The 24839-nt window shown below is 37.2% G+C and overlaps 2 protein-coding genes across 3 annotated transcripts; both read left to right on the top strand.

Moving 5' to 3' along the window:
• The first annotated feature begins 1650 nt into the window (after positions 1-1650).
• agr2 (anterior gradient 2) lies at positions 1651-5137 on the top strand. The gene is made up of 8 exons (XM_044139137.1): positions 1651-1717; positions 2197-2314; positions 2421-2484; positions 2560-2612; positions 2704-2780; positions 3064-3127; positions 4708-4791; positions 4877-5137. The coding sequence occupies exons 2-8, from the start codon at positions 2206-2208 to the stop codon at positions 4924-4926; spliced, it is 501 nt and encodes a 166-aa protein (XP_043995072.1). The 5' UTR covers positions 1651-1717; positions 2197-2205; the 3' UTR covers positions 4927-5137.
• A 1441-nt stretch (positions 5138-6578) lies between these two features.
• Positions 6579-24168, top strand: si:dkey-240h12.4 (death-associated protein kinase 2). 2 transcript variants are annotated; one of them, XM_044139135.1, is made up of 12 exons: positions 6579-7206; positions 12882-12976; positions 15225-15446; positions 15564-15702; positions 15784-15913; positions 17384-17432; positions 17609-17635; positions 18949-19101; positions 19984-20029; positions 20129-20218; positions 21179-21265; positions 23643-24168. In XM_044139135.1, the coding sequence occupies exons 2-12, from the start codon at positions 12915-12917 to the stop codon at positions 23721-23723; spliced, it is 1086 nt and encodes a 361-aa protein (XP_043995070.1). In that variant the 5' UTR covers positions 6579-7206; positions 12882-12914; the 3' UTR covers positions 23724-24168. The 2 variants fall into 2 exon arrangements, with proteins under 2 accessions (XP_043995070.1, XP_043995071.1); XM_044139136.1 differs by lacking the exon at positions 6579-7206 and adding an exon at positions 10290-10357.
• The last annotated feature ends 671 nt before the right edge of the window (positions 24169-24839 follow it).

Here is a 24839-nt window from a genome sequence, read left to right as displayed (position 1 = left end):
AGTTAGGACACCTCAGCACTAATCAGCTTCCGCATCCTGTTACAGGTGACTGTTGACAGAATTTGTTTGTTTTAGTCCTCAGTTGGTGAACAGGTCCATCAGAACACTTGCTCGTTTTTCTTGAACAAAGAAGGCCTTGAAGATACAAAGCTCATGTACTTGATGACAAGCTGGGCAAGAGGCATGGTACAATCATTATGCTAACGTTTCACCAAAAATTTAAAATGCTTCAATCTGTTTTCTTTCCTACCAATTTAGATACGAATAAACTGAATACTTATCACTTATGGGTGACCGTATTTCTTGCAGTACTCACTGAAATAACAGAAAATTTACTGGGCATTCTTAAAGCTTTACTCTTCCTTCTTTCAGTAAATTTGTGAATTCAGTCAACACATCTAGAACTGAGCCTTTATTTTTGGAAAGCTCTATCTACAATACTCAGCCTAACTTTTTATTTATTTTTATTTTTTTACTGGATTTGACCTTGGTTTGGAAACAGCACAGCAAAACAGCTTCATTGCTAAACTAAACAGTGAGCAGGATGTGCTTTTATGGCATGGTATGATTTATGGTGGAGAGAAAATGAGAAGCAGGGGTTCAGACTGAGTGTAGAAACAGTCACTGGCAAACTGGAAATAGAAGGAAAGAGTTGATGGAGAGGGTAAAAGGAGGATTGGATGTCCAGAGACTCACTCCTGCCTAGGACAGAACAATGGAGGCATTGAGCTACCTCTTTACAGGCTTTGTAAAGACACCCCTGATAGCGATGGCAGAAGGAAACTGGCACAATGGAAAAAATAAAGAAATTCAAACTTTTATAAAATTGTGGATGTAGATATATTGCATGTAGGCAAGAAAATGAATTGCGTCAACCTAAAACTTTGAGATTCTTGTTTGTCTAGGTTGACGTGTCTGCATCCGTCTTCCCTGACAAATCAACAGTCTATGTATTGCAGCAAATATGTACTGAGTTGCACCTTTGTGTATCGGGCAAATCACATAAAACCAGTTGTGACTGAGTCTTCCAGTGCTGACTCATCATTAGGATGGTGTTGAACTCCTCCTCTTTCCCAAAAACAGTCATGGACCTGGAAGAAGATTAACTAAGCTGAATCAGCATTGAAGAAATGTGGCATTTTTCATGTCTGATGGAAATATTTTCATGAATGTGGTTACTAAATGTGGTTACTACACATTGAGTTACAACAAGATGGCTGATCATTCTAACTTTATGTTATGATGTGCAGTAAATCCCTCATCATTCAGCTCAGGATGCTGACCTGTCCTTGGATTTGAGCCAAGCTCTTCCTGTGACCCAACAATACACTGAATGACATGGGAGCAAGATAATAAGATTAAATAACAGAACAATCCTGTTCAATATGTGGAAAAATCCTTTCCAGAAACTATCTGTGGTGTTCTGAAAAAACACTGGCTTAAATCATTTACATTTTGTACCTAGTTGTAAAACTAATCAATGTTTAGAGTCGTACTTTAACATCAGTTATTCTATAAGAAAATGCGCAGAAATTTCAGATACAACTTTTCCAACAGAGTTCAGTTTGCAAACTTTTGAGGCATTCCAGGGAATTCCAGCTGTGGAGAGAAAGAAGTGGGCGGATCCTCAGGGAACAGGTGCTTAAAAAGGGAACAAGTGAGCTTTAGCATGCAGAAGATCACTGAGATTTAGTCCGACCAGTCACAAACAACAAAGGTAAGTCTTTATGGAGAATTCACCTGAAGGAACTACAGACACCTACAGACACTTTACCTCCACACTAGTCTCTGACAGTTTTAGTTTATGTAGAAAATATTGTTTCTCTTACATAAAAAGAACCTGTTGGAAAAAACAAATTTCCTTTGTCGAAGACTAACTTAAAAAAGGTGCAAAATGTGCATGCACATTTGTGCATCAAAAAAGAAGATTGAAGAGCATAACATTTAATCTTATTAAATTAAGATTTATAAACTGTTTATAATTTATAAACTGTGCAAATAAGAGGTGTGTAAAAATAGCAAAAATGTTATTTAAAATGAACAAAACTGTTCCAGCAGGGGATGGAAACAGAGGTAGGTTGTTGGAGTGTGATGGTTATATAAATCTACAAATGTTTTTCTTTTTAGTTTGTGATTTTTCAAAATTTATGGTTTATTTTCATGTATTCTTTTTATTTACTCTTATCTTTAAAATAGTCCTCAAGGATGGTGAAGGCTGTGCTTTCTGCTGTTTTGGTGTTGGCGGTTGTTTCCTCCACCATTGCCAAATACATCCCAAAGACTGGCAAGAGGATCCCACAGACTCTGTCGAGAGGTCTGTAACAGCCAGCTGACACTGCATGACTGAATGAATATGGATGGTGACAGATGCTGGGACCAACTAGATTGTTACAATTTTTAATATTGTTGCACATTTCCAGGATGGGGCGACCAGCTGATCTGGGCTCAGACATATGAGGAGGCTCTCTACTGGTCAAGGTCAAGGTAAGAAACAGTTGAAATGCAGATGACCACAGAGCTTCTTGAAGAGAGAAGTAAATGAAATGTGCTGCTTTTCAGGAACAAGCCTCTGATGGTCATATTTCACCTTGAGGACTGTCCACACAGCCAAGGTAAGGCTCTGGGTTTTTAGTGGTTGGGAAGCATGTCGGTCATGTGTTCCTTCATCTTGTGCCTCTGCTTCTGTTCCATGTCCTGCTGCAGCACTGAAGAAGGTTTTCTCTGAAAACAATGAGATCCAGAAAACTCTTGATGAGGATTTCATCGTTCTCAATCTCATGGTAAGTTGCACAATTTATCAAGTCAGGTTTCCCTGGAAACCAGTGTGTTTTAAATTTGCATAATGGCTCATTCTTCATACTTGGGTTGTTTTCAACTACAACCCATTCAGTTATCATTCAGTTTTCTGACAGATTTCATTTGTTTGTCTTTCTCAATTTTTTATTTATGTTTTTTGAAGTATCACATACATACATTGAAGTGTTTTAGCTGAACAGATGCTGATGTTCAGACAAGCAGTTTTAGTCTGGAAAAACTCAAACATGCCCCATTTCTTCCTTCCAGTATGAAACCACAGACAAGCATCTGTCCCCTGATGGACAATATGTTCCACGGATCCTTTTTGTTGGTAAGTGCTTTGCATTTGGATTTATTATTATTTTTTACATAATTAACAGGTTTAATTCTGTAGACTGAAGGCTAAAACTTTATGTATTTGTTGCCAGTATAATTCTCTAAAGATTTATATGGTTTAATAATCCAATCCATGTGGGAACTGTTTAAGGATGATTATACGCAGTGTTTCCTTTGGTTGACTAAACTGTAGTTTAACTTTAAAGAAGTTAAAGGTGGAAGAATGAAAAAACCATTTAACCAGTTTACACACTGTTAGGTATTTTTGTTTAAAAGAACTACATACAACGTTATGAGTTTTAAACAAGCTTCTGCAGAAGGAGAAGACAGAGAACTGCTTCTCCGAACAGTTCACCATGTGTTCTGAAACTCTGCAGTAGAACTTGCCTTTTATTAACACAAAAACAAGAACAAACGGGGCTGGTGCTGATAAGATTAGGAGCCCCCAGGAACTAACATAACAAAAGAGTTTTATGACTAAGGAAACTTCGTAGGGGGACACAGAGATCAAACACAGGTTTACGACTAAGGAAACTCTCAGAAGACCATTTTAAGGGTTAAAGAAAGGTTAGCTCTGTCTCACACACATGTTCACAATTAACCTATAGATGAACCAATAAATTAACTAATAACACTACTAATGTAACAATGATAATAAAATTATCCTAACACACACAATCAGTAAACTGGAAATCTCTGTGGAAACCTTTCACTGGTCCAGTTCCCTCTGCGTTGCAGTGGTTTAGAAGTTTAAAACATTTGAATTTGCTACCTTCTTAGTAGAATTATGAGGCCAAAAGTTTAATTCTGATCTGTCAGGACAGACTTAAGTTTAAGGGAGAGAAGCAGAAGATATCTGTTTTGCTGTGAACTCATTACCATCATTCACTAATGATAAAATAATCTGTACAAGTATACAAACTAGTTAAGTTGCAAATATCAGAAACAAGCATACTATATATGAAACATTTATGTATTTACTTATTTATCCATAGTGGAAGCACTCACGCTCATACACAGCTCATCATTTACCTTCTCAGTGTTTGTTAACGTTCTAGGGATAAAAACTGCAGCCAGCTGGTTTAAAGGCAGACACTCTGCTTTATATGAATTTGTATGAATACCAAAGTAAAAGTTATACTGTAAAATTCACATTCAGCAAAGTATTGTTTTTTTTTTCCACTCTGTTTTTTGTTAGTACACAGAAAGATGTTAATTTTCCAAATCCTACACCATATACTTACAGGCAGAGGCGATAAACAAAGTTTGTCACCAAATTGCCTTTTGAATAAGTGACAAATAATTTTGTATTCCTACACATAATCCAGGATGCTTAGTACCCTTACAAAAAAATCCCATGAAAATCACGTGATCACATAATCCACCAAAAATCACATGTGATCACATGTGGAAATGTGTGATTCACATAATTCACATGTAAAAATTTGTGTGAACCAGATGTGATCACATGTGAAAGTCACATGTGATTTTCATGGGATGTTTTTGTAAGGGTAGACATCTCTTCAAAGTAGATGACCACAGTTCTTGACAAGTTCAGGATTCGTCTCTCCACAGACCCCTCCATGACCGTGAGGGCTGACATCAATGGACGCTACTCTAACCGCATGTACGCCTATGAAACGGGTGACATCAGCCTCTGTAAGTGCTGCACATGTGTGTGACCTTCAGGCTGTGTGTATTCAGCTGAAATGCACAAAATCATTGCTTCTTGTTTCTCCCTCAGTGATAAGCAACATGCAGACAGCTAAGAAGCTCCTGAAGAGTGAACTGTGAGGACCTGGACTCCACCCAGTCTGTCACCACTCATCAGATAAAACTCTGTTTACCACTAACCTTCATGATTTTCATCCTAAATAAAATGTACTGATTCTTACAATTTGTGAAGCTAATCGTCTGGACATATATTTGATTTAGGTTGACATGAATCAAATATACTGTAATATGTTTGTCAATACAACACATTAAAACAAAAAAATGTGTCTTATTTGCTGTGCTTCAGCAGTGTTCATGGTGTCCTTAGGCAGCCCTTTGGTCTCCCCCTAGTGGGATTACATGAATTACGAGGGTCTCCCTTAAATAGTTTCAACCTTTAAAACATGTAAACATAATTTTGTCATATTAGCCCTAACATGCACAAGTATTGAACAAGTTGTCATAATGTATCAAGCATATTTCTATGTTTCCATTAGACTTTTTTTTTAAAATCTGACCTGAATTGGTAAATTGCTCTGATGTGAATCCTGACTTTCTCCTATACATGAGCATTAGATCCTGTATATCCTCTCATGTTAGAATATCTATTACAGATAGATAGATCAACCATCGATCAATCAGTTTTCTGAAATAGATTGAAGGTGCATCTCATGAACCATCAGTTGGAAATCAAATGGTCAATATAGCCAGAGCACAACACAATTTTACATTTCTTACAATGGAAGGACGAAGATTTAGATGAGGCCAACAGCCAGAGAGAGAAAAAGGAAGAGGAGTGAGGCTGAGGAAGAAATAGTTGGGAGGAAAACAAAAGAGTCAGAAGAGGCTGAGGACATCAGCCAGTTTCCATCAGTCCATCATCAAGATTTGGTTTGTGACCCATAACAGGATTCTGATGGACTTCCTCTCATTCTGTTCCTCGCTCTTCAACCTTATTGAGGAATTTTTCTCACCATGGAGAAGGAAAGTATAGTAATTCTGACAGCACTGAATGTTCAGAGGACTGTCTCATGTCCACATTTCTATTTTAATTTTTTTCTTGTGCTCTGTAGTGTTATCTTTTATTTTTGACATGGTCTGTCATCAACTTTCAGTGAAATCAGAAATGTGAATCTTGTCCAGTCTATTGATCTCCCACAATTACAAATCATACTTGTTAACAAGACAAGTATTGTTTTATCATCCCTCCAAAGCTACACCAATATTACACTGTTATATTGAAAACATGACTAGTCAATTTGTCTGCTTCACCCACACACAATGAAACAAGAACTTATCATTCTGAGGTTCACTGATACAATTATGTGGGATTTTGATGAACTGGTGTTTGCAGGCATTTTGCTGTTTGTATGAATGGTTTTGAAAAACACTCTCACTGTTTAGCAGAATGGTTTGAGAAATGCACCAAGGCAAAGCGACTGAGAAAAACTGTAATGTTCTGCATTTGAACTTTGTTTAATTTTAAAAACCTTAACAATTCTTTGAACTGTCATATCATATTGGTAACCGTTGCTCTGTAGTTTGTTTAGATTTAGTTGTATTTTTGTTTAGGGGCAGAAGCTGCTGGACTGATGCTAACCACTAACTTAATTTTCTCTCTTGTTAGATAGATAGATAGATAGATAGATAGATAGATAGATAGATAGATAGATAGATAGATAGATAGATAGATAGATAGATAGATAGATAGATAGATAGATAGATAGATAGATAGATAGATAGATAGATAGATAGATAGATAGATAGATAGATAGATAGATAGATAGATAGATAGATAGATTGCAAGTGTGTTGTGAAACGTAGAAAGACAGAGTGTTGTCCCTCCGGGGTGGGGGTTGTGGGGTGCGGGGTGCAGCTTGTGACGCCGGGAGGATTGACAGATTCTTAGCAATAGGGAATTTTCTTGAATGCAATTATTTGCTCAGATGGGATTTTTATCCACTGAATGAATTGATGGGTAGATTTTTTTTCGAATTCTCTGTGTGAGATTCTGTTTCTGCAAGAAACGAGGAATTGATATTTCAAGGCAACATAAACATGTCACTACGGGAAACTGATGTAGACGGGTTTCTCTAACAGGATTTTCTGGATCCACAGCCCTTTACTACCAACTGGTGGAGCTAATGCAGCAGTGCGTCGTTTATGAAGAGCCACTAAAGCCGAAAAGAAGAGTGGCGTTTTCCGCATTCCTCCTGCACACTACAGTCAGCTCGCAGCTCCGCTCCGGTTCGGGACCAGCACCGATCTCCGCCGCGCAGCTGGGTGGGAGCTTCCCGTCATACATGGGATTGTAGTCCTTTCAGCGGAACATTGGAGCAGGAACAACGGGGGGCTGAGACTGTGAGTACTATTATTATCAATATGCCTTTGCTTTATTTATTATACATTTAGTTCCTGCGATGTTGCCCACGGCCTGTTTGAAACGGAGGAACAAAACTGCTCCTATTTCTCACATTAATTTTGTTCTGACATTCCACTGCGGGTGGGGTGGGAAAACACTCAGAGGGTTTGAACTGGGGACGGAAGCGCATAACACGTAGAGTTAAAAAAAACCCCCAACAAAAAACATTATGACTACTCTTTTAATAAGTAGCCTATTTAAGGGTAAATTGGTTGCCATCCAGGTTGTATGTGTTTTATTGAGCAATCAATTTTTTGACCAATTAGATTATTTACTCTATCAAAGAGTAATAGTTCTGACTTCCATTTGTTTGGACCGCGGTCCAGTGGGTCCAGTGGGTCCAGTGGGGCTGCAACTGTCCTACAACCTGCTGGAGTTTATTGGGGGGACTCCAAGTTCCAGGGGACAATGGCAAGTTTTGCCATAGTTACTGAATATGACTTGTTCTCATTTCTTATTGAATAAATGTTTTTGTTCAAAGAAAAATATCACCTTAAAAAACTTCCACATGATACAAGGGCAGCTGGCTTTTTTATAGAACAGAAAATTGACAAAAATGGAAAAACTCCACATTACTGGACAGTTGTTTGTACAGCTGAAAAATAACGAAGGTGTTTATATTGTCCTGTACTTCAAATTATAGAACAAATATAATTTTTGGGCCCCTGACTTGTAACCAAAAACACAACTGTTCAAGTACAAACTTTAAAGGACAATAATAAATTATCATAAATTCTGTGTGAGTGAAACATCCCTTACCTCACTCAGATCATTACATGTAGAAAGGGAAATATAGCTCAGTGTTTGCTGACCTAACTCACCTAATGAGGAAGTAATTTCTTACTGCAATTCCGTTTTTGGCATGACTTTCTTTGTATTTTTCAAAAGCTATAGACAACACAATAGAGGACACAGGCAGGGATTTTCAGGCGCTTGGTTCGTGAAACAATTAGAAGACCGTTATTTAAACAAAAAAAGCCAAAACTAAATCCTAGTTGGTATTCTGCCATTCCTCAGCCTCATAATTGTACAGTTTATTGCAATTTGCACCACTGGTGCTTCTTTTTCCCTGCTCTTGTGCAGAGCATATGTTAGCTGAGACTGAGCTGGCTTCCCTCACTCACTCTTTCTGTCCCTCTTGGTGTTACCACACCCCCAGCAAACCACAGCATAAAACACTTGAGATGCCACTACAGTGTCAAATGTTTTTAACAGTTTCTTGAACACACTGAGACCTGAGTCTCCTCAGAAGTACAAAAACTTTGTACTTCCTGTACAACAGTTTGTTGTTGAGGTAGAGATGCTCCGCCACAATCCAAACCCTGGATGTTCACTGGGGATATCTACGGACGTCTTATCAGAGAGTCTTTCATTGCCACTAAAACTAAAATATTAAATAATCTGATATTGTTATTAGGTCATATGAAACATGACTTCAACCTAAATCCCAGAAGCGTATTTCCTGGATCACAGGTTGAAATATTTTTGTATTTTTTTTAATGCAAATAAATACAAAAAATTTGGTTTACTTAAAAATAGGCTCCAATTCATGACATGTTTGCATGTTACATGAATTTATTAAATGAGAGAAAAAAGCCATTTCCATGTTATTATTCAACCACCAAGCCACTTTCTTACTATTCAACTGCACAAATATTTCAATTCAAAATGAGTGCAACAAATACAATTTTTTTTACCATCTACATTTACAGTACTAGCAACTCTACAAACATTTCAACACAAGAAGTGCAGAAATTATTGTTTCCCCAATCTGCATTTTACATATCAGTACAACATTGGAGTTTCATATGAACACATGCAGGTTTCATCTGCAAACACATTGCACACACACATACACAATGTTGCCCAGAAATGTCACCTCCTCACACTCACAATGTCATAATGTGTGGTCTAAAAGTAGGACTCAAATGCAGGAGTGGCAGCAGTCTTTCCTTGATGATGAATGTTTAATAAAAATGATGAACAAAACTTCCAAAAATCACCAGGACCACACAGAGAACACGGGGAGCAAAAGCAGAACAAAACAATTACAGGAACCAGGGAAGCAATGGGATTTAACAGGTTCTAGCAGAAGGAACCAGCAATGAACCTCAGTGATGTGAAAATGAAATTTGACATTGTTGATTTATTTCAAAAAGATTCAGGAAGCAGAAGGTATCAGACTATATTTGATTTATTGAAACTGTGTAAGTTGTGTAATAGGACAATATGTATTTTTTTATGTGCTTCACACTCCTTACCGGTGGTGTTGCGTTCTTTGCCAACCATCAATAAATCTAAAGAAGAAGAAGTGGGGTTTTCTTTATTTTAACATTTATTTGTACAATAATTTAATAAGACACTGTTAAATACATAATCAGGACATTCTTAATAAAAAAATATTGACATTAGCAACTTGTTATATTGTAGCTCTCCCTGATTTGAAATGGTGCACAAAACACTCTTAATAAAGCCCCACAGTTGTAAAAAAAATCCTCCAAATCCCCAGTGGCTCTGTGGAAGCAAAACTCCAACCTGAGCCTCGCCTTGATATTACACTTCCATAGAGCCATTTTGTCCATTCAAATTAAATAAATAGCCATTTTTGCTTCTGCAGTCAGTAAATTCAAAATTTGGGATTTGAAACACAGTACAGTCACACTGTAATGTATGACTGTACATTACAGTCACACCTGACTGTAATGTACACCGTTGATAAAAACAGAATTGGTAAAAACTACGCCAAAAAAGCTAAAAATTTTCCTTAAAAAATTTAAAAAACAGTCAGCTGTACACAATCTGTAAAACCATGAGGCACACTCTCAAACTGCAAAAATGAGAACAGCAAAACCCCAAGACTGATGACTGATAAAAACGAGTTTGTTGCAATGCCGCTGTGAAAGATCCTCCACTGAAGACTGCCAGTCCGTTTTGTTATTGGAGGCTTGTAGAGTCCTCCACTGAAGTTTATGTCCTCTGAGTTTGTCACTCCATACACAGAAGAAGAAGAGGAACCAGCAATGGGTGTGAGCAGGAGAAATACTGTGAGGGTGAATGCTGGAACAAAAGACCTGAGCTGATGAGCTAAAGGTATGCAGGTGTGAAGAGAGAAAGTGACACAGTGGTGAGGGAGAGTAAACAGAGGACTGGAAAATAAATCTAATACTAAAGAATAACTAGATCTAAGAAACATAATTAAACAAATAACAAAGCATAAAAGAGACAAGAAATAAGTTAGAATTAATAAGAAGAACTAAAAACCAAAAGTAGTTCTGTGTAGCATTTTGTATTTGTTTCTCATGCAACCACTCACTCTTTCCACATGAATTTTAAGGGGTGCTAGAGTTCGTGTGCTTCAACATCTTCAGCATAAATTTGACATCTCCCTTTAGACCAGGGGTCTCAAACTCCAGTCCTCCAAGGCCGCTGTCTTGCAACTTTTAGATGTGCCTCTGCTGCACCACACCTGAATAGAATAATTAGGTCATTAGCAAGGATGTGGAGAACTGATCTACACAAGGAGGAGGTCATTAAGCCATTTCATTCCAGTGTTTTGTACCTGTGGCACATCTAAAAACTGCAGGACAGCGACTGGAAGTTTGGAGTTTGAGACCCCTGCTTTAGAGAGGTCTCAAAGCCTCAGCAAACATCATTCCCACATTATCTTTAATATTAAAGCTTTGTCAAAGCCTTTGTGAATAATACAATGACCCCAGGTAATACATTTGAGAGAAGGCCACAGTTTTCTGTTATATGCTTGTCTGATGCACCTCCATCTCATCACTTAGAAACAAAAGAAATCAACCCATTTGGTGTTATATCCAATAAGGTAATTTATAGTGTGTCTACCTTTGCACCGGGAGAAGGATTGTGTTCATGCTTTTATATTTGAGGGTCTTTCTGTGCCTATTTTGAAACAATCAATAATAATTGCTACATGCTTTCCAAATGTTTCCAAAAACTGAGGAGGCATTGTTATTTGTAAACAATGCCTCTTTAGAGTTTTATGTGACACATTGAAAACATGGCAACAAACATTAGTGTTAGTGGAACCATTTGAAATGGCAAAAGATTTTGTGTTAGAAAAGGCCTAACAGTGTTAAACAATAATAACAAACAAGGAGGCTAAACAAGGAAGTCCAGCATAATATTGGACTTTTTGTGTTAATATTGGACTTTTTGTGTTAATATTGGACTTTTTGTGTCATCCTTAAAAAAAATTGTCCAGCTTTTTTTTTATTCAGCTCTGACCTAAGCTCCCTTTTCTCCTGTAACAGATCATGTATTTCTGCTCTTCTTTGTTCACACATCTGACATTCTATTTCCTGGTTCTGCAGCCTTGCTGAGCTCCTCTCCTGGGGTTTCCTCCTCAGGCTCTCCAACTTGCTCCTCTTCTAAAGCCTCCATTACTGTGTCTTCATTATATACCTCTTCTGGGGTTTCTGATACGGTCTTTGTACTTTGCTCCCCCAACTGTTGATCCACCATTACTACCTGGCCTTCAACTGCACCTCTCTAACATGTTGACATGTAGAGAGTTGGTTGAATGAACAAAATCCTGCCTAAGATGGATATTTGTTAGGAATCAGTAGCACACTGCTGGCGGATGTTTACTACGGAGCAGAAAGCTGACGTTGTTGTTTCTCCCTACATCCAGTGGGTGAATCAGGTTGCAAACAATTGATAGTACTTACACAGGCACACCCGCTAGAAGGAAACAAACTCACCCAGTACAACACTTTCATTCTACTGGCTGATAGGCTGCCAGGCGACTGTGCCAAAAGGTGTTTCCAAAAGTGAGCAGAGAGTTCGAGCAGAGACTAAATATGAATGTGAGCAGAAGTTTTGAGTACAATCATTACAAGTTTTGAGAAGAAAGACATTAAGTCCTGCTTTCAAAATAAAAAATGTAAGCCAAAGTATTAAAAATTTTGAGAGCAAAAGATATAAAATCTTGCTTTCAGACTGAAAATGTGTGCTCTTGGATTATGGCAGAAAATTTCCCCCATACTGGCCTGCTCTGCATCAGAACCAGAACCAAACATGGAGAAGCAGGATTCAGCTTCTATGCACCACAAATTTGGAGCAAACTTCTAGAAAACAACTGAAACACTGAGTTCCTTTAAATCTCGACTAAAAACACATCTGCTCAGAGTTGCATTTGAAACATAATAAATTAAACATTAATAAACATTCTGATGTGTAACCATGGCACTTGACAAATTGTGATCCTTCTGTTGTTGACTCTGCTCTATGACTTTGTATTTTTGTGTTTTTATGGTGTAAAGCACTTTGAACTTCCTTCTTGCTGAAATGTGCAGGACAAATAAACCTGACTTGACTTGGTGGGTCAGTCTGTCATTCAAACCTCTCACAGCAGAGCAGAAGAGGATTTTTACTCCTTTTATAAGATCGGCTTCAAATATCAACGATCTTCCAAAATGAATGAAATTGGGGCTGAGGCTGGCTGATTTATAGGTCATGGTGTAAATTGTGGAGTTGACACTGTACAGTGCATGATTTAGTGAACAACATAATATTTTTGTTAGTGATCCAAACCAGTATTAGGTTTGGATCACTACAAACCTAAAATGGACTGTTTTACTTTCTGCAGTGGACAAAGAAGATCCATGTGAAGCAAATCAACATGGCCCTGTTCAAGCCTGAGAATGTGGAAGACTTCTATGAGATTGAGGAAGTTTTGGGCAGGTAATGTTACACACACTGTGTGTGTTTTAATGTTTGGTAGATTTACTGACAAGCAGTCAGTATGCATCAATGTGCATCAAGTATTAGGAACAATCTGGGCCTTTAGAGATTGGTTTAATTTATGTGAAATGAACGAGCTTGTGCAACTTGGTGATTAACTGCATTTCTTTTAATGTTTGAGCAGAAATTCATTATAAATATGCAGAAAAAAGGAGTAAACTTGATTTTGATTTGACTTTGAAAGCACTACAGTTACAAAGTCTAAAATAAACTCACATCTCACGTCTGTAGTTCTAAAACTGTTGTTTTGTTTTGTTCCAGGAAATGATTGCTTCCTGGAGCTAAACTCATTTTTCTTCTGTATACATTGGATCATTACGATTTTCCTAAAAGCTTCAGTTTGATCTCAAAGGACATTCTCCTAGAAACTGGAGCATGTCAGCATTCATCTTTGGTCTATAAAAGTCTGGTCTTTCTGTGTTTTTCAGTCAAAACTGATATTCTTCCACAAAGTCCAGAATGGCATTAAGTTGAATGCCATGTGGTGTGATCAGAAAGTCACACCTTGGAGTTCAGATTTAGTTGTGTTTTTTCCTACCATCTAATTCTGATCAAACTGCCCTGCAGTTACATTTCCCCTTTTGTTAAGATACCGAAAGTTTGGGTAAAGGTCAATGAACCTTAAACTCATAAATAATGTGGTAACAGGAAAAAGTAGCTGGTTTTGTGGCCTTTATAAAGACATGAATTTATCATACTGAAAAATTGTTATTACATAATTCCTGGATCCTGCTCATTTATCAAGTAGACCACCAATCTCTTAATTCATTTATAACTCCCAGGTAAACCATTTTCATCATCATATATTTCAGAAGACCAGAAATTTTCTTTGATTCTCAGTCCTTTAAATTATTGTCCAATTACAGATAGTTTATGTCAGCCTATAAACCAATCTTTATCCTGCTGTACTACTGTACTATACATAGAAGGTCTGGACTCTTGTCTATTGGGAAATGATTACTTCCTGGACGAAAGGAAACTGTTGAAGTTTGAAAGTTTACTCAATCACCAACATTTGGCAGTGACGTATGTAATGTGGCAGTTTAATGAAATTTGGGATTTGCCAGCACTGTAAACAACCATCCTCCACTGCGAAGAGAGATGAGCTGATCGCGGCTCTTCATGTTAATTCAATATTTGGAATTGTGGCCAACATGGACTGAAAGACTTTGTTCACTTCCTAAACTGGCATCGCTGAAACTGATAGGCTACAATTCTAAAACAACACAGAAAACCATCTTCATTGTTCACAACTTTTCCTTCTGTCTGCTGATTGGTCTGGTTGAAATTCTACCAGAGGAAACCAAGTGAAAGGAAGAAAGCCCAGAGAAGCGAGATTTGAATTGAGCAGGTAGGCAATGGTCAGGATAGTGCCAGCCAAAGAATATGAGGAAATTATAAAGAGCTAATAATGGCAATGACAGCCCTCTCAATTTGGACTGTGTAAAATGACTTGAGTTGTGAAATGTTCAACTGAACATTGTATTGATTTTAAAATCTTTTGCATAAGATTTTTGTACTTAATTTAATTTCCATTGTCACCCTTCTTTCTGATTTGCATACCTGTGTGCGCTGAGGCTTTAAAATACATCACCTGAAGTATCAAAATCGACTCTTATTGATATAGTTGAAATTTGCATCATCTTTTTCATTGAGAGGCATTCTTCTCCCCTTCTTGACACCAGATCAGGTGGAACTATCTCGCTCAGAGCTCTGGATTGGATTGGTCAGAAAATTGTTGGTGTGTTTTTTTTGCCAATGCACTCAAGGAGCAATGTTAATATTTTGCAGATTTTTGTATCTCCAGGTGACATGAACACTTTTGGGAACACTAACAGGGACTTGACGTATAGTGAAGTGGGAGGGGTGTTTGTGCTGTTTGTGAAAGGTGTGTGCTTATATGAAAGTCTCACAAACAGGTGACCATGTGTTGTTGGGTTTTGGGTGAAGTATGGGAGAGCTTTAGCATCCTGCTGCAGTTCAGCCACATTCATACTCAGTTGATCACTGCAGGTATAACATTAGCAGGTACATTTAAAAATACAATACAACATAGTAATATGAGCTAAGTGATTTTCTTTCACAGCACAATAGATTAGTATCAGAACTGTCAAAGCTGCATTGAATCCAGAACCTGTAGATAGGGTCTTTATGATTGGATTGTTAAATGTATTCTTGGCCCATTTAGTGGGCATTTTGGTCAGGTTCGAAAAGTCTGTGAGAGGACATCAAGGACTCACTGGGCTGGCAAGTTCCTAAAGATTCGAAAAACGGCCTGCAGCCGTCTGGGTCTGGACAGGACCAGCGTGGAGCGAGAGGTGGAGATACTACAAATATTACACCACCCAAATATTGTGGCCCTCAAAGACGTCTTTGAGAGTCGATCAGAGGTGGTGCTCATCCTGGAGCTGTAAGTGTTTTTCTGTCAATTGTTTAAAAGTTTAATTTAAAACAGAAATAAATACTACTATATATATATATGTATATATATAGCCAGAGTCTTCTGTTTAACATTTTAACATTTTAGTGTTAGTGGAGGAGAGTTGTTTGACTTCATTGCTGAGAAGGAGAACCTATTGGAATGTGAGGCCATTGAGTTTCTAAAGCAAATCCTGGAAGGACTGAAGTTCATGCACAAGAATAACATTGCCCATTTCGACTTAAAGGTAACATCAATATGACCTTTCGAATAAACAACTTTTCACTACAATGTCAAATAACAAAAATTTGTTCTACTCCAAATTTAGCCTGAAAACATCATGCTGTCAGACAAAGGTTCCCCGCACCCCAACATTAAGCTCATTGACTTTGGCTTGGCTCACCATTTTTGCCAAGGAGAGGAGTACAGAAGCACAAGTGGCACTCCCCAGTACATTGGTAAGGACAATAAAAAAAGATTTTATGCAATGATGATTACAGAATGGTGGTGATGGTGGAAAGACTTTGACCCTTTTCAATTTCTACTCTGACCACCTCTGGCATTGTGTCCTTTGGCAAGACACATTATCCACCTTGGCTGCTGTTGGTGGTCAGAGGCCCCAACAGGTAGCTCTGGTGCATGGCAACCTCTCCTCTTTCAGACTGCCCTCTTTTCTGTATGTACACTTTCTAAGTTGTCCAGTTTGAGTGAGAAGCAAACTTCAGGGCTGTAGCCATGACAGCGAGCTAGGCGGCCAATCAGCAGTGTGATTGGTGCACTCTCAACTTCATACCTGTTCTATGCATCAACTCTAAACCTTCTGTCAGGAATTATTCTGCTCTGCTGATGAAATGCTGAGCGCAAGAGAGACGTATGCAGTCTGGACAGCCCGCCAGGCTTATAATACTCTGGGGAAACTCTGCTCTGGATTTGGTCAAAGGGCCTAGTGGTGGCGCTTGGCCCCAGAACAGTTGTGCTTATAGTGTAGCTTGTCATCATGAGCGTGTGAATGGATGGATGACTAAATGCATTGTGAAGTATCTCTGGACTAAATGAAGTGCTATACAAGTACAGGTCATTTACCAGACTGCAAATAGCACACCAGTAGTATCACTGGTTAAGCAATTTTTATGGAAGACTTTAGAAGTATTGCTTTTGGCCCAGTGTTTGATTTCTGAAATTAATTTTGTTTCCTACTAATTGTTTTAGACTTTAATTTATTCCATTATGTTTAATAACATCAGTCAGGGATATTATGTAGAATTGTAAAAATTGTGACTGAGTTAAATAAAAGCACAGAAAATTCACATCCAGCCACATGAAACAATTAATTACATTTAATCACATTCATTCCCTTAATTTGATGACATAAACTCATTTTACTTCAGCTCAACTTAGACAGTAAAACTCAATTTGAAGACTAATTTATTACAGTTCAAATTAATCCAGTTGCTGTTTGTTTTAGCCCCAGACTGAGCTTCACAGGATCAGTTTTTGTTTCTTTTCTTTTTTGCATGCTGCTTTCTAAATAATTTCTAAACATACACATTGAAAAAAGGAAGAAACCCCCCCCATTTAGATGTTTGTATAAAATGTACAAGTAGCAACTTGCAAGAGAGCACAGAGCACTCTGCACTGGAGCAGCAGGAAAACCAGATAACTATCATACTAACAGATTGAGAAAATAAAGAATGGATGTTTATTGTACACCATAGTGGAACATTCATTTTACCACCAGACTACATATATTACAAAAAAAAAAAAAGAAACAAGCACAAAAAAGAAGAATCAAATAAGTCTATCATAATTAAAACTCTCCACAAAAGGTTTAGTGAACACATGAGGTCTTTCAGTCTTCTTGATGCATAAAAATTAGTTTTCAGACTTTAATATTCACCAGTTTAACTGAGATTCTCTTTATGTTTTAGCGCCTGAGATGATTGGCGACGAGCCTCTCAGCACAGCAGCAGACATGTGGTGAGAATTCAACACTGAATGACTTTTCAGTATTGTCCTTCTGCTTGTGTAAACCTGGATGTTTTTTACATTTTAAATACAGTTGTGAAAAGGTTTAGCCATACTGCTCAGTTACTTATTGTGAAGTAACTGAACGCCAAACTATTGACTGCATCTTGTGTTTCTCTTCTCTTCAGGAGCATTGGCGTAATTACCTATATACTGTGAGTTGATATCATTCTATTGGCTCACTTGTAAGACATGAATACTGTACAATGCATTGCTACTTGTATTCCATCTTTGTTTCATGGCACAAGGCACTCTGTGAAAACTTATTTCAATCTGATCAGAGATTATTCTGTTGTCTGTTGATGTCTCCATATCATTAGATTTAACTTTAATTCATGGCTTAAATAGGATTGCCTGGTCTTTATGTTTTTAAAGGTTTTAATGGCACTAGTGGCTTTTAGTCAATAATAGCTGGACAGGAGAAAATGCATAAAGCAGAGGTGTCCAAGTTCAACAAGGGCCACAAGTGTGAAGTTAAAAGAAGTCGTGGGTTACAAAAACTTTATCTTATTACTTTATCATATTACTGTAATGCTACAGTTGTAAAAGTAAATCTTTTGGGTTTCTCCTTTAAACTGCTAGATAGGAGCATGTAAAAAAGGGAAAAGACATCAAAATGGGTCAATGATTATGAAAGATTTATCTCTTAAGTTTAGATGTGTCAGGCTGGGTGTGTCACAATGATTTATAGCTCAGAGTTAATTAAGGTTAACAAGTCCTTAAAATGGTCAAGTAATGAACCAACAAGAGTAAAATGTTCTGAGGTGCAGTCGGCCCAAGTGCAGACATAAAAACAGCTGTCCCATGATTAGTAAGGAAGAACTTATAATAGTGGTACATGAAGCAAACAGAACAATAATGATATGCAACTGAGGCAACAGGAAGTGAGGTCAGGAAGTAGACAATGGAAGGATCTGATGAGGAAATTAAACTGACTGGCTTATAACTGTTAGGGAAGGACCAAACTAGACCTGAGGGACAAGGGATTCATAAACACACACCATCTGGTTTTAACAAATCAAATGGATCTGATGAATCTATAAGTTATTTTGTGAACAGAACCATACTCAACCATAAAAGAGAATAACCTTAGGATAAAAATGGAGAGCAGTGTACTAATAAAGAAACACAAGAACTAACTCAATGAGCTGGGTATGGAACACCATTAGTCACAAAAATAAACAACTTAGTAAAATGCAATAAAACTATGTATATGCACACCAGCTCAGGTATCCTTTACTGGACAATAGACAAAATGATGAACCTTACTGACTCTGATCTTAAGTTATTGACTCGTTTTCCTTCAAAAAGAAATTGGTCCAATCTTTACTCTGAGATTCAAGCCTTGTAAATTACATCATGTGACCAAAGAAGATCCACTTAAATGAAAAGGCAGAAACACTTTGAATGAATGAACTGGGATCTGCACACAATGTAGTCTCTCTAATCCTGTGCTTTCTCTCCTTAGATTGAGTGGTTTGTCTCCATTCCAAGGTGAGACTGATGAAGAGACTCTGAAGAACGTCATTGCTACCAATTATCAGTTTAATAAGCATTACTTCAGCATGACCAGCTCCATGGCCAAAGATTTCATCATGAAACTTTTGATAAAAAACCCCAAGTATGTAACATAGGTACAGTATCCATCTTGTGCATGCATAAAACTAAACTTTAACAGCAGTAACAATGTAAATAATCTGGAACTCTAGTTTTAAATCCTTAACAGAAATCAAATTCAAAGGTTCATTTAAATGTTCCCATTAGTTTGATGGATTCCATGTTTTGAATGATATTTTAAATTAGACCTCTTGTACAACCATACAGTTTGTTTGAATTTTGTCATTCATTATTACTCCTTATCAGCTTTTAGTTGGTTTTTGACTTTTACTTTTTAATGAATGTAATACATAAACCTGCATTTGAGGATAACAATGGATGGCTTGCACATGCAGCCAGTTTACAAGCTATATTAATAATAATAATAATGATTATTATGATCATGATAAGCAGTGGAAATAGTATTGCTACACAAGAAGGTCAAAAAGAAGCACAAAGAAATTGTACAGTTTGAACTCCTTTGTTCTATTCATCAGATAAATAATGGCAGAAAAATATCAATCAAGTTAACTGCATTCAAACAGAAACTGACCACCAGCCTAATCCCTTTTTTAAACACCATGTCTTCACCAAGAAGAGAGTTCAAATAAAACGTTTTTCCGTGAAGCTCCAAATTGTGTTTCATTCCAATTAGTTGAATGTTATATTATTAGTCCACTCTGAAGGGCTCACATTAATCATTAAAAGACAAATTAAATGCCATCAACACCCAGATACAGTGGTTTTGGAAAATGTATGTATAATGCATATACAATATTTACTTGCTACATTAATTTCAGCACTTAAGAGCTGTAGCACATTTTAATATAGTGGAGATCAGGGCAATTGTTGAAAACACCTTTCATCCCTCTATCTAATCATGATTTTATGTTATTGTATGTTGCAGTGAAAGAATGACAGCTGAAGAATGTCTTGTACATCCATGGATAAAGGTTGCAGCAACTCTTTCTTTCTCAGATGGCATATTTACTGTATTAAAATGACGACTTTGGGAGTTCCCAGTCATTGACATATCTGTTGATCTGTTGTAGCCCATCACTCGCGTACAGGTGGACAAAAGGAACCGATCCTCAATCAATATGAGGAGCTTTAAGAAATTTAACGCCAAAAGGAAATGGAAGGTGTGTTTGAAGATCTACGGTGAAATGTTAATCTTTAAAGATCCCCCCTCTCCCCTCGAGTGTTTTCTACAATAAAATAAAGAGAATACAGCATGATTAGGCCTAGCTCCTGAGCCTTTTTAACAGTCAGTATGACAGATAAACAGTCCCTGCTATCTTATTACTGTAATGCTACAGTTCTCACTAAGAAGTCTTTTCTTGAAATAATCACAGAACCAAAACTGGAAGTTTGAACACTGAATTTTTTTTTTTATTTTCTACACTGTAAAGTATGTGAGGGAAGCAAAACTAAGAGTTTTCAGGGTATTTATTTAAAGGTGTGGCCAACAACGAAGGGAACGGGGCGCATTTGTTTCTGGGGCTGAGCTGAGCTACTACATTTCTGCAGTGTGGTTATGGGTCAGTGTGGTTTACAGCGTTCAGTTGAGCTAAGTTTCAGGAGAACGGTGAAAGGTGTTGTCTTAGCACTGGTTGATGCTTATAATTTCATGTGGGAAATATCTGAGCAGCATTGTCTTTTGTGCTTCTTAATTTCATCTCTGGATCTGCAACTTTGCCAACTTTTCTCTCCTTCAGACATACTTTAAGTACTCAAACTATAGGAGGTGTATGGCACAATGACAGACTAACAAAATGAAAACATGCATAATAACAAAAGGTTATTATTAACCTTTTAATAATAATGCAGGAACACCAAACCACACAATCCTGGGTAAAACTGTTCAACCTAATTACAGAGTTGCTGTTTTCACATAGTTCAGGCATATTGGGACCAATAAGCATAGCATAATGGAAAAATATTATCTTTAGGACCACCTACCTAATGCTGAATAAGTTTCTGATTTGCAAACCAAACAATTAAAAAAAAAAGAATATTTTATATAATACAATGCAACTAATACAATATGCTGTACATGATTTTCAAACATGCTTTAAGTCTAAGTTGTATCCGTTCTTCAGATGTCCTACAGCATGGTGTTGATGTGTAACCGGCTGGTCAGTCTGAGGCTACCACGTACAAGCAGCTCCAATCCAGATCCACTGCAGGTGGGAATTAAAACCTATTCTAAAGTTTGATTCCACTAATCAGTCTGTTAACAGCTTTGTTGACTATTTCTAAACTACAAACTGATCAAATTCCAGTGATGTGACATTAGCAAGTTGTTACAGATTATTTCCTTTCTTGTCCCTTTTTATTTTTGTTATACAGTAAAAACATTTTATTATAATATTTCAAGGTGTGTCAAAAATGTTAGAGGAAATAATTATTTAATCTCTTCTTGGTATTGTAAATGCATTCAGTCCAAAAGAAAGAAAAAACACTTTATTTTATTAGAAACTACAATACAATCCTTCAGCTGGTTTTTCTCATTTATACTAGTTTAATTTTAATTGAACCGACTTTCAACATAAAAAATCCAGAAAATGTATGATATAAAACTTCATTTATGTTAAAGTAGAGTTAAAGTAGAGTTTCAACCAGAATTCAGACTTTCACAGTGTGATTATTTTCCCATGCAGCCCACACACACAGAGCTGTGATTCAAGCTCTGACATTTTATTGACTCATGTTTGGATGACAAGAAATATTGAGTGTGACTCGAAGTCAAGCCCTGAGGTGGAGCTAGGAGGACTTGGGCTGGGTGACTTGAGTGGCCCATGTAGTGTAAAATCATCTTCTCTCAGCATCATAATGAAGATTATTTTAGAGAGAAAATCTGACTGGGTCTTTCAGGCTTTTAGTGACACAAGTCAAATAAGAATTATTTAGGAATAAACACATTAAAGCTTCGTCAGCTGAGGAAACACCAACATCAGCTCTATCTCAGTTCTGCTCCCTTACTAGGTCATTGGTCAAGGTCATGTATTGCTTGGGGCTAGATTACCTTCTGGTCACTGTGCTATACACAGTGTTGGGTAGTAACGGATTACATGTAACGACGTTACGTAATTTAATTACAAAATAAGAGTAACTGTAATTCGTTACAGTTACAATGAGAAAATATGTAATCCAGTTACAGTTACTTCCGAAAATATTAAGAATTACAAGTTTAGTTACATTTTTTTTTAAAATATAAACAAAAACCTTTGCGAAATATGCAGTGTTGGGTAAGTTACTTTAAAAATGTAATCCGTTACAGTTACAAGTTACCTTGTTTAAAATGTAATTGTAGTGTAACTTTTTTTATTACTTTTAAAAAGTAATGTAACTAATTACTTTTGATTACTTTTTGATTACTTTGAGATTTTAATGAGTATTGACCCATGTTCAACATTTAATTTTTGAGAACTGAGTGGGAACCTTAAAAGAGCACTAAGCTGAGAGGAAATTGCTGACAGGCAATCACAGGAGGTCCACAAGAAGAGATGCCAGCACCAGGCATGTAAGATTTTCTCAGACTCTTCTCAACTGGAGCAGTTGACCAAAATCCAGACGATTTTAAATTCCCCGGACATTTAGGTCTGAAAAGTAGGACATGTCCGGGAAAATACAATGTCTCATGGGAAAGAATAGATGTCATGCATCAAATATTTTTTATATTCACAGATGTAAATGTAACAAAAGCAGTGCATAAATGTTACAGAAGAGGTACTATTGTTTTATGTAATTGCTGGTATTATCACAATTCGAGATGTTCCTTACAGTGTGTTTACTGCCTGTAGGTAAGCAGCAGCTCAACATCTCGGAATTGTAAAATATACATTGCGTTGGTATGGTGTTCAGTGTGCCAGTTGGCTGCAGATTGCATCTTGTTTTGATGAGGTTTGATTGTTTTGTAAAGGGAAAATTGTTAAATCCTGACAGTCTGTTTATTGCCTGTGGATGAAATAAAAGGCGCTAAAGTCTCCCCTCCACGAAGAGCCCTGTGTCCGATTCCTCTCCTGCAGACACCCCACTTTGAAAGGGTGTCTTCCACCAGCACAGGATGGAACATCAGAGTGGCATTGCGGCTGTGATAGAGACAAGCAATTTCCGTGGCGGAAGCGGCGATAAAAGCTCAAACAATAAAAATATCATTACATATTTACATAAAGGTTTTTGTTTATATTTTTTAATCAAAAGTAATTAGTTACATTACTTTTTAAAAGTAATAAAAAAAGTTACACTACAATTACATTTTAAACAAGGTAACTTGTAACTGTAACGGATTACATTTTTAAAGTAACTTACCCAACACTGGCTATACATATAGATTTTTAGCTGTACCATTATGTGTTTTCTCTGGAATTTTGCTTGTTACACTGGCTTTGGGTTTATTTTAGTTGACAGGAACCGACATTGAACAAAAAATTCCAGAAAATGCAATGATCTAAAAAATTTAACAAAGGAGATCATTTGGACTAAAAATTTTCATGTGTGCTTGTAAAGTGTGTCTTCTGTCAGTGTTCCTAACAATATTATAAAATGGTTATTTTTCTGCAGAGACAATGTGAAAGTGACACAGAGGAAACAGAGAGCAAGCCTGCCTCTCTGCTGCGCCGCAGACTCAGCAGCAGTTCATAGAACTGTTCAGACGTGTTGTGAGTCCATCCTGCTCTAATGGATTCCTGAGGTTAAACACTTTGTTGCTCCGATCAAGTAAATCGAGCCTCCCAAATGAACTGGACTCACTGGTTCTAATGGCATCCAAGCCGGAGCCTTTTTGTTTCTGAAACACTTTTTTGTCTTTGTTTTAATGCATTTCAGTGGATTTGCAACATATGTGTCAATATAATGTGCCTTAAAAATCTTTAACTATAGTATGTCTTCAATGAAGCTCAAACTCATTTTGTACTACTGTTTGTGAAAGATTTAATGTTTTTAATGTTTGGTGTTTTTTTAATGTTGTAGTTTAATGTTGTACCCAGCCTTTAACACAAAGTGATCTGGATCTCCACTTTCACCTGCCTGAACAGCATCACCAATATCTGCTTGTCTGTGCGTTGTTTATTAAAAACAATTAAGTTCATGGTTTATTCATGAATCAAGGAATTTCTTAAAATTATTGAATTGCATTTTTTTCCCCCCTGCCAGGGGTCTTTTGTTGGCTCTAGTGTCCCTTATTCGAAAGTAGGCTGACAGGAAAGGGGGAAGAAAAGGGGGGAAGACATGCGGCAAATGTCGGCCGGGTCCGGGAATCAAAGCCGCGACCGCCGCGTCGAGGACTGAAGGCCTCCAAACGTGGGGCGCGCTATCCCCTACGCCACCACAGCACGCCCCACATTGTTTTTTTACTTGTGTATGAGAGGTTTCATCTTGAATGGATGTGTTTGCACTATATTATATTCCTAAAGGGATTTTCACTGAGGCCAACAAGTCGTATCATCAAGGTAGAATAATCCTCTAGATAAATAGGTGCAGGGGGAACATCAAAAGCCAAAATTAGTGATTTCTTCCCTTTAAAAAGGAACGACGATTGAAAAAATTCAAGAAGAGAAAGAAATGGTTGAGCTGCCAGAGCAGCAGATGAATGCAACAGAGAAATATTTTCACAGAAATACTGCAGTCTGTCAAAAACACAGAGAGTAGAAAGCTTAATCATAACACTGGCCACCAACTTGTAAGAGAATCTGATTACTGTCTAAATTTTGTCTTTAATGAGTAGAAACAAACAGGTAAAATTGATAGGGAACTCAATTT

Source organism: Gambusia affinis, linkage group LG14 (assembly GCF_019740435.1).
Source record: "Gambusia affinis linkage group LG14, SWU_Gaff_1.0, whole genome shotgun sequence".
Taxonomy (NCBI): Eukaryota; Metazoa; Chordata; class Actinopteri; order Cyprinodontiformes; family Poeciliidae; genus Gambusia; species Gambusia affinis.
This window is presented reverse-complemented; position numbering and strand designations above follow the sequence as displayed.